Source organism: Sciurus vulgaris (genome assembly GCF_902686455.1).
Source record: "Sciurus vulgaris genome assembly, chromosome: 1".
NCBI lineage: Eukaryota > Metazoa > Chordata > Mammalia > Rodentia > Sciuridae > Sciurus > Sciurus vulgaris.
The window spans coordinates 79,473,888-79,487,176 of NC_136461.1; the positions used below are offsets into that span (position 1 = coordinate 79,473,888).

The 13,289-nt window shown below is 41.9% G+C and overlaps 1 protein-coding gene across 3 annotated transcripts in view; it reads right to left on the reverse strand.

Moving 5' to 3' along the window:
* TGFBR3 (transforming growth factor beta receptor 3) overlaps positions 1-13,289 on the reverse strand; it is a 189,843-nt gene that overhangs the window by 45,563 nt on the left and 130,991 nt on the right. For all 3 annotated transcript variants that reach the window (XM_079147484.1, XM_079147483.1, XM_079147482.1), the window contains 3 exons: positions 7,068-7,251; positions 2,568-2,736; positions 208-355 (listed from right to left, as the gene is read on the reverse strand). In XM_079147484.1, the coding sequence (XP_079003610.1) occupies positions 208-355; positions 2,568-2,736; positions 7,068-7,251 (501 nt within the window). The remainder of the gene's footprint in view (positions 1-207; positions 356-2,567; positions 2,737-7,067; positions 7,252-13,289) is intronic.

Genomic DNA, 13,289 nt, shown 5'->3' on the forward strand with positions numbered 1-13,289 from the left:
CCAGATCTTTCTTGCCCTGAGAGGCCCATTTTGACCACCACACTGACCACCCTTGTCAGGGGAAGCCAAGAAGCAGTCTATTTTGCAAAGAAAAAATAACTGAGAGAACTTAGAGAGTCCAACGAGTTAGAATCCTTATAAAACTAACATGCCTAAGCACACTTTAAATTATTGTCATTCATCAAGACAAATGTACAACCAACTTACAATCACTTTCAGGTTTCCCTTAACATCAAAAGATTTGATGACCCAGTTGACAGACTTTTTACACTTTAAGATCAGGATGAGATTTTTGACCACCTCAGGATCCTCTCGAGAAGGTCTTATGTCAATTATTATATCCACCTGGAAAGCACTGTGAATGGAAGACAAAGGCAAAGTTAGGACCAAAATGCCAGAAAGTTGCAACTATCTCCTCTCTTCCAAGTCTTCATGTTTCTAGTGTCTGGCCAGTTGATTAAAAAGCTGGAGTTGATCCCAGGCAAATGACATGTGCAAAACAGATTGTTATTGCACACATAACAAAATAATTTTACATAACAATAGAAACACAAGCCTGCTGAAAATTAGTCACTTGAGTTTTCTCTTCTATGTGGGGCAAAAAGAGGCGGTTACTTAATGTAGCCACTGTTTGAAATGGACTTGAACAAACCAGGGGAGTTTACTTTGAAGCAGAACTGTGCTTCTTCAACCTTCAACACCTTCAACAGTGTAACTTTTCAACTTGGCTATAAGCTCAAAGTCCTTCAAAACCAGAAGTGGGTGGCAATTCAGTGACGGGGATGGCTGGTGGTAGAGAGGAGGGAGGGAGTCGTGGGGAGGGAAGGAAGGAAGGAAGGAAGGAAGGAAGGAAGGAAGGAAGGAAGGAAGGAAGGAAGGAAGGAAGGAAGGAAGGAAGGAAGGAAGGAAGGAAGGAAGGAAGGAAGGAAGGAAGGAAGGAAGGAAGGAAGGAAGGCAAGTGGTGGGAGGAAGGAAGGAAGGAAGGAAGGACGGAAGAAGGAGGAAGGAAGGAAGTAAGGAAGGAAGGCGTGGGAGGAAGGAAGAAGGAGGAAGTGTGAGGAAGGAATGGAAGGAAGGCAAGGGGGGAGGAAGGAGTAAGAAGGAAGGGTGGGATGAGGAAGGAAAGAAGAAAGTGGGAGAAGGAATGACAGGACGGAAGGGGGGAGTGAAGGAAGGAAGGGAAGGAAGGGTGGGAGGAAGGAAGGAAGGAAGGAATGGAAGGAGTGAGGAGGGAAGAAGGAGGAGGGAGGAGGGAGGGGGGGGGAGGAAGGAAGGAAAAAGAAAGAAGGAAGGAAGGAAGGAAGGAAGGGAGGGGGAAAGAGAGAAAGAAAGAAAGAAAGAAAGAAAGAAAGAAAGAAAGAAAGAAAGAAAGAAAGAAAGAAAGAAAGAAAGAAAGAAAGGAAACTTCAGAATAGAATAAAAAGTAAAAGGCTGGAGAATTTCTTGCCTTACATAACTTTTGCTCAAGCCATTAAGAATTGTTAGAGAATCAGATCTGCATTTATTTTCCCAAACTTCAGGACATAGTTATTAAAATAAAACAGATGGTCAACCAAGGGATTGCTAGAACATTGATGAATGCAACCCAAACTTCTAAGAATTCAGTATAAAGAAAATAGTTTTTTTACTCAACAATAGCGTCTCTATCTTTCTGAATTTAAGTGGAGAGTCTTTATCTTGGTTTTACATACTTGTAAAGCATAAAGGGCACAAAGGGCATAGTATATTCATGCAGCCTTGGACTTAATATCTAAGGACATTTGCGAGAGTGCTACTCTATTCTTTCTCATTTTCCACAAAATTCTTCATGCAGGGCAGAATGGGATATTACCAAAACTATTCAGTAATTTATTCACTTTTGAAATCAAAACTTGATTATAATTTTAACTTTGAAATCCCTGCTACATGTATATTTAAATTCTTGAGTCACTAACCCAAATGAAATATAGGTTAGAGTGGGAAAAGGAACTATTTTTGTTTCCTTTTTCTTTCTTTTAAAAATTTCTCTAATTATTCTCAATAGGGAAGGTCAAATTTCTGGTCCAGTGGTAGGAAGCAGAGAAAGAGAGAAAGGACACAGGAGAGAGGCAAGCTGTATCTAGTGGGTTGTTGGCAGATCACCACAGGAGCCACTCCCAAAATATACACGCCTGTGCTTTAAAGGAAACAGCTCTAAGTGCAGACACTATGAACAGAACTTTATTAAAAACAGAATGTTACCAAAATGATTATTATGTTAGTAAGGCACATTTTGTAATTTTCTCAACTGGGATAACCTCAGTCAAAGGGGATCATGATGGAGGAAGAGCGATTGTGTCCCATAATTAATGCCCAGAAATTTAGAACAGTCTTCAGGAACTCATCTGGAATATATGGTATCTAGAGACAGATGCAGAATATAAACGACTGTGCTCTCTCTCCCTCTTTAAAGCTGCCGTGACACACACCTGAAGCATGGATGGCTCCTGCCCTCCTGCACTGGCAGGTCTGGGCCTCTCGCTGCCTCAAGTCAGGAAAGACCTTTAGTCTTACCTCTCCTCAGTCAGATCATGTACATACTTGCTCACCTGTAAGGGTTAGAGTTGGGGGTGATTAATTCAATGATGTGCACTTCCTTATCCTGGGGCTGGCTGGACATCACACAACCTTCCGCGGCTTTGGGCTGAAGGTACTCAGCAAGGTAATTGAGTGAAAGAAAATTCTTCCCTATGTTGCACGTGGGAGGGAACACTTGATCTGAAAGTGAAGAATTACAAGGTGATCTGTCAAAACCACTGAGCTACCTGTAACCAGAATCAAAGGAAAGAGGTGACGGTGAGACTGAGCCGGTGTGTGACACCAGGAACCACAAGGCAAAAGGAAGGGCCTTAGTCTGTGACCTTCTCAACTGCTCTGAAATGCCTGCCACTAAGATCACCAGTGACTTCCCACTGACCAATGCTAGTGGCCTTTTTTTGTCTAAATCCTCTCCTTTCTTTTTTTGGTACCTTTCCTCTGGCCCATGTTTCAGTTGCTTTCACTGGAATGGTCTCCAAACTGTGGTGTGTGTCAGAAACCAGCTTTGGTCCCCATCCCTAGGAACCTGATTCAGGGCATCAAGGCGGTGCCCAGGCAGTTTTCTATTTTGAAAAGCTCCATAGTTCATCCTGATGTATACGAGGCTAAGAACCTCAGCTTCTTCCTCAATCCCCGTTTGTCTCCTATTTTCCTAGATGAGGGTGGCCACTCCCATGGCTTCCACTTGTACCTGGACTGTCACTCCTTTTCTGAGCTGCAGACGTGTATTGCCATCTGTCCACAGAGCATCTCCCACCTAAAAATCTAACAGGTATTTCACAGTCAGCATACTCAACCTTGAATCCGTTATCTACCCTATGCCCATATATACTCCTCCTTGGATATTTGTAATTTCAATTAGTAGAAGAAACAGTCGCCTCATGAACTCTATGGTCCACACATGTAGCATTAATCACTCACTCCTATTTATTCCCTACAGACCTTTCTACCCTGAAGATTAGAGGTAGGAGTTCAGGGGAATCGGGGTAGGCAGACTTTCATAATCTTGACCCAGACAACTCATGTTTATATGGCACCTTACAGTTTTAAAATGCTTTCACAAACACTGTGCTGAGTGCTGCTCACCACCTCCCCCTGGGGAAAGTGACACAAGTACTAAGAGTCTGAAGACACTCCCCCAGCAGCACACACCATTTACACAGCACTGGGTTTGATGGGATTTCCATCCCGTGGTTTAAATGTTTAAACAGAACTGGAAAGAAACTGCTGGCAGACTGACAGCTGGGACCAGTGTCAAGGAAGTTCTAGGTGTAGCAAGCTTTTCAGAAGGGGTAATTAATCAGAGACCTGGCACTTTAATCAAACAGACTTCTGCCTTTTTCATTTTAAGGATGGGATGCCAGGGTTCATATCCACATGAAAGTCTCACCTGAGAGTAAGGAATCAGCCCAGGAAGTTCCAAGATTGGGTTGACACTGCTCCCCTCCCCAATTTGTGCAACCCCCACCCCTTGTGCTGAAGTCTGAAGTGCACACTGTAGTATCTGAGCTCCAACCACCATGGCATCCCCAGCACCAGCCCCAGAACAGAGGGGACAGAGCAGTTCACAAGGACTGCTTATAAGCTCATTGCAAGAGAGCATGGGCTCTGCACTCTGTATTGTTTTCTAAAAACCCCCACAGAGAGAAGAGCCAAGGCTCCTGACTTGGGCTGCTAGAGCTGCCTTCCTCCACATCTGCTGAAAGGTTTGCCAGATGTGCAGATGAGCTATGCACACCCTGCAGCTGCAGCCCTGTGATGTCTCCCCCAGATCACAGGATGGAAAATGATATTGGCGACCTGGCTGAAATTTAATCGAGAATCAGAAGGTGTGTGTATGGGCCAGAGAACTCAAGAGACCAGGACCCTCCTGGGACTGTGGCCTGCATTTCCAGTTCACAGGTGCAACTGACTTGTAGCTGCCATGTAATAGGCAATGGCATCGATTTCCTGAGTTCATAAACAATGATGTGAGATTTGAAACAAATAAGAAAAACTTCACTCATGTTGGGAAGCCACTAGGAAAGGTTTAATTGTTCAAAAGTTGCAGCTAATAAGGGCTCCAGTCCAGATGCCATTGTCACTAAGTTGAATAAGCTGATCATTTTTGATCACATGTCTGGGTTTTTTCCCCCCAAATGACTTTCTGCATGCCTGGCATCAAAACTCACACCAATTGCCAAGTAGAAAGAAAATCACAAAGGAGAACCCCAAGTGGGAACCAGGCAAATTTGGCGGGGGGGTCGGGGGTGGGGTGGAACAAAGCAACACATGGCTTATTTATATTTTAAGAAAAGATTGGCAAATGACTTTGAGACCCAGAAGGATATATTCTGAGAACAGGAATGAGCCTGAGAGGTAATGTGAATGCCCTATTTTCCTGCTGTGGACACTGAGGCTCTGGTAGTAAATCTGTGTTGCTTGAGGCCTAGTTATTAAGACCAGTTGTGATAAGAAGTGACACTACTTAATTCTCCCACTCTGCGTAGACAGGTAAGAACAGTTCTCAGATGTGAGGAGCACCAAAATCACCTGAGGGTCATGAAAACACTAATTATTGGTCGCACTCCAGAGTTCCTGATTCAGTTGGTCATGGGAGGCCTAAGAAACGGGATCGCTAACAAGTTCTCAGGCAATGGAATCACACTTTGAGAACCGCCGGGTTTGCACAGAAGAAGGCTCAAGGCCTGGAGTCCCTGGAAATGAGTAACATACAGGCAAGGTAATGAGGTTGGTTCAGGGGATTCTGACCCATGGTGATAATAGACAACATTTCTAATGACCCATCAACCTAACCAAGAAGGCTTGCTCTCCCCAGCTGCTCCTCTCTAAAGCTAGTGACTTAGACCCCAGCTGGTGACTGGAGACAAGTTCCAGGGGCTGTAAAGGGGTTACCAAGAGCTAATCAGTTTTTACTGGACTGGACACTATATCTTCAAGTTCATTTTCCCTACCCAGTATGTACCTTAACCACTTAAGTGACTTAACCCTTGCCCACTGAGCAGGTGGCTGCTATACATAGAAACTCATGTATTGTCAGGGGAATAGGGCCCAACAGTCTAAATGTTACTGTAACAAATTTTAGTCTGACAAATTCCAAGGGGTAATTAACATTCTTTCATGCTATCAGAATTCTGCTTCAGAAATGCAGAGCATTGACCAGGGCTTAGAATTTTTATGAAATGAGATTTTTCATTTTGTCTCAATGGGGTTCGACCTCCATGATTATTTACCTGACTACCATGACAGCCACGTGACAAATTTAAACCTTTTGAACCCAACTCTTTTCTAAAACACTTCCTCTCATCCCAAATAGACAAGTCTCCATCCAGCAGCCCACTTTGATTTTCAGATTATGCTTGTGTGGCTAAGACTTAAAGTACAAGAGCAGGAAACAAGCATTAGACTCAAGTCAGGAAGACTGGGATGAGATTTGGCTTTGCCACTTGCTAGTGACATGGATTTGAGCAAGTCCACGAAGCCCTCTGCAAAATGGTGGGAATAACGTCTCCCTCCTGGATTACTTTGGGGTTAAGCAGGGTATATGGAAAGTCCCTAGTGTGGCCTCTACATGTAGCACGTACCCCAACATCACTATCCACCTTTCCTGCACCTGTCTCAAACAGTTGAAACCAGCTCAGATCCAAAACGAAGTTGGGATCAAGCATTCCTCCCCTTCCTCCCCTGCCATGCTGTTGATGGAGCGCTGACAAATGCCCTAGAACTCAACAGAAAGCACTGGATGCTGAAGACCTGAAACATAATGTTCACACATCCCCTGATTTTAACAAGGACTCATTCACAAGAGTTATTTCCTAGTAACTTAAGGCATTCCAAATGCACTCAACTAAAAATAATGAAGCAGGTTTTTTTTTTTTTTTTTCAAAAAAATAATAGGCTTTCAAAATTGAGTCATCAGATATTTATATCCCTCTGCAATGCAAGGAAATTAAAATGGGCAATTTCTTATCAAGGCCATATACTTCCTTTCTCCAATGCCTTATCCTTATAAGAGGCATTAGTGTTAAAAATATACTTGAACACTTTTCCTCTGCTATTGTCCAAATTTTAAGTGATATCTCAATACCATAAGCCGATATTGGCTTCAAACAGTTGCAGAATAACAGGTAAGAAGCCCTAGCTATGACCTATCCTGCCAGGGCCTTCATCACATTCATTACCGCCATCTTCCCCTCCCCCAACTCCCTTCACTCCTTTTCTTCCACTCATTTGTTTTCTGACTTCTGCGTAGACAAGTCATTGAAATCCTACACAACAATCTCCCCTTCTCTCAAATGTTACTCCCCATTTTTCACTTGGTCATTACCAGGCTGGTTTCCACAGAAGAAAGGAAGAAGGGGAGGGGGAGAGTAAGCCCAATGCATCCCTAGGGTCCCTGCCAGCTCCAACATTCAGAATCCTATGATTCCTGGCGCTAGCCACCTGGTCTCAGAAAAGAAAACAACTGACTATCATAAATCAGTCATTAACTGAAGCCACTTAAAATTTACCTTCCCCCACTTTAATATAAATGTTTCTTGCTATCTTGAGTTCGGTGAATGAAGTCACTGCTCCATACTCCTTTCGGGCCCAATTTAACAGATGCTCGTTTCCATGGGGGAAGTTCCTTTCTTCTGTTTCTGCTGTCAAGGAGAAGTTTCCTGATGAAAACTGGACCTCAGAGCCCTCAGACACCTAGAGGAAACAGAATTGCACATTTAACACAGCAGGCCACCCAGAGCTGAGTGAGTACAGAAAGCACTCATCAGACCACTGATGGGTATTTGGCAATACCAGATTTTCGCTTCCCTTTGCTATACAGGTAGATTTTTTTTCTTTTTCTTTTCCGTTTTTTTTTTTTTTCAGCAGTTGATTCAAGAAATAATCCCACACCTAGTTCTCCCAGATAATGGCAAAAGTACTCACCCAAGATGTCCCTCAGAACTTTGAAAGAACTTTGTGATGAGAGACTACATTGTGCCATGTACATAATTATAAGAATTATCCTGGTTATTTTTCTTATATCTTTATCAAAGATACACTGTCCAAGTACAGTTGACCCTCCATTTACATGGGATTCACATTACTGGATTCAACCAACTACATATTTAAAATATTTTGGGAGAAACTGTACATGTACTAAACATGTACAGACTTTTCCTTGTCATTATTCCCTAAACAGTCCAGTATAATAACTATTTACATATTATTTATACAGTATTGGATATTATAAATAGTCTAGAGAAGATTTAAAGTATACAGGAAGGATATACATAGATTATACACAAATACTAGTCATTTTAGGTAAGGAACCTGAACATCTATAGATTTTTGTATCCTGGAGTTAGAGATGGTCTTGGAACTAATTCCCCATGGGTACCAAGAGTCAACTGACTGGAATGTGTGGCAAGTCAAGTGGAAAGTGTTGGTGAGTGGACTTATGGGTTTATAATGGGTTTCATAATCAGGGAAAGTGATCCCAAGGTTTGCTGGCAACTGAACATGACTTCTGGATCTTCCACAGCTGTGACATCTGTGGACAGAGTCACCATAACAGGCACACAGAGTCCTTTCGGTTTATATTCTCCTGAGTTCTGAGATTAAAAGAATGACCAAAGGGGGCCAATATTCTACTACATTCCTCTATTTCATCGCAGTGAGATGAATGTATACAACAGTTTATTTTGTAAGACCCCAAAATTCCAACAGATAATGAAGTCAAGAGGCTATTAAGCTGATCCTAATAAAACTTGTAGGATGATTTATGCAAATGCCACATTATTGTTGGATTTATTTAGACCATTGCTGATCTAGTATATCATGGTACATAAATAATTAACACATTCCAAGGAGGAAAATCATCTTGTTGCTGGGCTATAATCAAACTGGTAAAAAATGCATATCATTGACTAGCATTTTAAAAAATAACTTATTTCATCAATGTCAAGGTGAAAACTCAAAATGTAGGGAGAAAGGTTTACCAGTCATAGATTTATAAATGTCTTACATGAAATCTTATATTAACTATTCTTAACAAAAACTAGGGCTGAGCTTGTAGCTCAGTAGTAGAGCATTTGCTTAGCTCTGGAGGCATTGGATTCAATCCTCAGCACCATATATAAATAAATAAAATAAAGGTATAAAAAAAAGATGAAGCTTGTCTTTAAAAAAAAAAAAAAAAACTAAGCAGTTTCTGAAGGGGATATAAATAGCCAGACCAAAAAGCAAGTTGAATGCATGATTTTGCAAATGGTTCTTTCACTTACAGCAGCATTACAACCCTAACATACACACAAAATAGTACTTACCCAACTATTGTGCTACACATTAATATTTTATACTCAATCATATATATGTATATATAATTAAATATGATTAATTATAATTAAAAATATATATACACATGCATATGTGTATTTTTTTTTAATTTTAAATGCTGCCAATCTCTTCGCTGAATTGATTCTATGAGTTAATTACTGGTGCTGTGCTCTCTATCTCACCTGCAAACTAGATTCACTTGAAGAACCTTTTTAAAATTTATTTTTAATGGGTACATTATAATTATACATAAAATAGATTGAATTCACATAACATAAATTGATTGATTTCATCTTACAGTTCTTCCCTTTTCCCATTTCCCCCTTTCCCTTCTACTTCCCTGCTAACTCTTCACCTGGAGAACTTCTAAATAACCTAATGCCCAGGTCACATTCCAGGTGAGTGAGAATCTTTGGGTGGGGCCCAAGGTGTCAACATATTTTAAGGCTTCCTGGATAATTCCCATGTTGAAAAAGCTGGCCTTGGCGAGCACAGAGCAACCAGTGGTGTGAAAAGCATAGGTAAAGCACAGGCCCAGGTGGCCACCTCACAGCTGCCTCCATGCCAATACTTCCTAGGGTGATTCTGATCCCCCAGGAGACATCTGGCAGCGTCTGTCAAGAAATATTTTTGATAGTCATAACCAGGAGGGAGGTGTACTAGCATCTAAAATAGAGGCCAGAAATGCTGCTGAACATCCTACAAGGTGCAGGACAGCACCCACCACATCTCCCCCCAGCAATGATCCAGATCATCAATGATGCACAGCTGAGAAGCCCTGCTTTACACTTAGGCAGCTCAAACCAGCTGTTATCACCAAACAACTGTTGGATCTCCAGCCTGAATCCCTAACTGACAGCCCCTTCTATGATCAAAATAAGGCTGTTTTATACTTATTGAGTGAGGGCTTCACAGTGTGTACTGCCTTGGAAATAAACTATTTCACAAGAGTGACCATTAACTGCCCACCAACTACACATTAGGTACTGTGAAGTGTTATCAAGTGTGGTAATGACAATTTCTAAGTCTCCTGATGCCAGTTAAAAGCAAAACCAGCAGGGAACATTTAGCTTTGACTTTGACTTGATGTCACCTACACGTGAAAAAGCTTGTGAGACATCTTCCTGCCTAACACTAAACCTGCCCACCTATGGGTAACTGCTCTGACACATAGCTGCTCACCAGCACTGAACCTCAGGCCGTCTTTATCTGGTTTTCTGACTTTGCCCCACAGTAAAATCTTCTTTTCACTAAAAAGCATTTGATAAACATTTCCCCCCAAAAAAAAAAAAAAAGGCATTTTTATTAAGTCCGTCACTGGGGGGAGAAAAACCACAATAGCACAGAGGCCTTTGTCCCACTGCCAACAGTTCTGGCTTTGTAGGCAAGAATCCCCAAATGTTCTGTTGCTTGTGTCCTCATTCACCTTAGAGCCATTAAATATAACCCTGGGTTTTAAATGTGTTTTACAAAGAATACCTTTTTTTCAGAGACAACTGCTGATTCCCCCATGTATGGGTCAGCCCTGCCCCAGTGCATCTTCTCCCAGGCCAGCAGCAATGAGGTTCAGAGACTAAGGACTAAAGAATTTGGAAACAAAATTACCGCCACTCCTCAGGCACATTCCAATAAGAAGAAAGCAAAGCTGCCAGGAGCAGTGAAGTGTCCCTGACTATAGGTCAGTGGAAATTTCCTGCTTCGGCAAAGCATTAGTCAGCACCGTCTCCTGACTGCCAGCTCTCCAGTGTCCAGAAGGCCCCGACACCCAAAGTTGCAGAAGAGTTGCATCTGTTGTTCAGATGTTACACCCCCTTGATCTTCAAGACCTGTGAGATAGGCTACTAGGATTTCCACAGTATGGAGAGACTAAGGGCCTACCTCAGACCAGAGAGTCAACACCAGGACAGGACCAGAATGTGAGACTTTTGATGCCTGGTCACAGCGAGCTTCTGTTTGAACCCTTTCAGGAAGAACTCATTAGCTTCCAAAACAGATTTCTGGTCTTTCTTTCTATTCATAAGATTCACCTTCTGTCCACTAGTCTGAGTCACATTTATGAAAACTAAGGAATTCCTTCCCTTATACTATGAGATAAGTCTTTCAATATCTGAAGATCTTTATCACATGTTGATTCTTTGGGGCAACATTCCCAGCTTCTTCAACTCCTCCCCAGATACCCTGGTTGTTAGCTTTTCTCCAGCATAGTCTACAAAATGTGCTGGGACAAGATTCAGGGTCTCCAGGTAAGGTCTGACAAATGGTGGTTAATTTTAGGCACCAACTTGACTATAACATGGGGTGCCCAGATATTTTGTCAAACATTGTTCTTGGTGTTTGAGGATATTTTGGGATGAAATTAACACTTAAATCAGTACACTGAGTATAGCAGATTTCCTTCACTAATGAGTGTGGTTATCCAATTGGTTAAAGGCCTAAATAGAAAAAAAGGCTGACCATCTCAGAACAAGAAACAATTCTCCAGCCTGACGGCCTTCATACTGAAACATCATCTCTTTTTGTTCTAGAGAAGTCTCCTGGAATCTAGACTGAAAGTGGGACATCAGCTCTGCAGATTTAGGGTTTGCCACCTCTATGTGAACAAATGCTAGGGAAAAAGAAAAACTGAGAAAGAGGAGAAGGGTATTATACTTTTGAACAATGTAACAGAGAAAGTCAATGAGAAGTTAAAGACCTGAAGGAAATGAAAGAGCAAGCCACACAGGCACCAGGGGAAGAAGCATTCCCAGGGAAGATGCAGCGAGTGTAAGGTCTGGTATGGCAAAGGACTAGCAAAGAGGTCAGCATGACTACAGCACAGAAGTGAGGGGAAACTGGAGGGAGAAAAGGTCCCAGAGACCAGAAGGCCCTATAGGACCCTATAAACCACTGTAAGAACTTGGTATTGGTCTGGGCGAGATGGGCCACCACTGAGGGTTTATTAAAACATCTACCAAATGTTTTCACAGCTTTGTTGTCCAGACTGAGGATGAGAAGGAACAGAAGAACATTTGACTTCTGGAATACTCTAGGTGACTTCATGCTGCTATAACAAACCTGAGCTGGATAATTTATAAACAGCAGACATTTATTTCTCTCAGTTCTGAAGGTTGGGAAGCTCAAGGTGAAGGTGCTGGCAGTTTCAGTATCTAATGAGGGCTGTGGCTGTCCCCTGCTTCCAAGATGCTGCTTTGTTGCTGTGTCCTTCCATGGTAGAAGATGGAGGAGCAAAAGGCCCAAACACTATGCTGCACAGCCTCTCATAAGGACCTTAATCTCTTTCACAAGGGTGGCATCATCACTTCCTTACGATCTCATCATCTCCTTAAAGGTCCTCCTCTCAATGATACTGCATTGGAGATTAGATTTCAACATGAATTTTTCAGGGACACAAACATTCGAACCACAATCCCAGCCAAGAAACAGTGGCAGCTCACTCTGGGGAAGTGGTTATAAGGATGATACCTACACCTGTATGTCTTCGTTTTATTCTTCCCTTACACAGTAGTTGTTTCAATATAAATGCAAATGCTCATGATTATCTTTTAAACCTGCATTTCAAGTCTGTAGGACTATGTAAAAATTCTTATTCCATTAGCTGTAAACAACTAAATTTCCTGTGCAAACATTCTTTATATTTTCACCCAAATCCCTAAGAAGTCCATGCCTCACAGGTACTCTCCACACCCCTGTGAGGTCCCAGGTTGTCTGACCAACTATCAAGTGACCCTATAGAACTGTCCTCATTTTTCTAAGAGCAACATACTAGGGTCTGTCAAGAGCCTGCTGAAACAAGTATGTTATGTGTACATACTTCTTCGAGTCTTCAGTCAACACCCCAAACCCTGCTTTGATTGATCTGCATGGTTCAGCACCCATATTGGGTTAAAGACTGTGGAACAAAATAGAATATAAAGAGAATAGCAAAACACATTAAGAAATAAAGGGAAAATAACTTTCTAATATGAAAATGGGTTGCAATCATTACTGTAAGGGAAATAACTACATGGGTATATAAGACAAAAATCTGTTGTTCTTTATATTCTTGCCACTCTCAACAGTTCACCTGTGACTCCAGTTACAGTGGGTATTCTTCCCACATCGACCAATTCCTCAGCCCACTGAACACCTGCCAGTGTCATGTAATTCAATTTAATTCTGATACTATGTACCTTGAGAGAGTGTCACATCTATCAGATATAGGGCTCAGTCCCACAAAATTGGCCTCACTTCAGAATGCCAACCGCAAGATCATACAAAGCGTACTTCTGACCAACCAGCATTAATCAGAGGTTCCCACAACTCCCTCTTCAGGTTCAGTTATTTACTAAAAAACACTTTGGTTACATTTGCCTGTTTATTAAAAGAACCACCTCTGGACAGTCTGATTGAAGCATTGCATGAGGCAAGGTATGGAG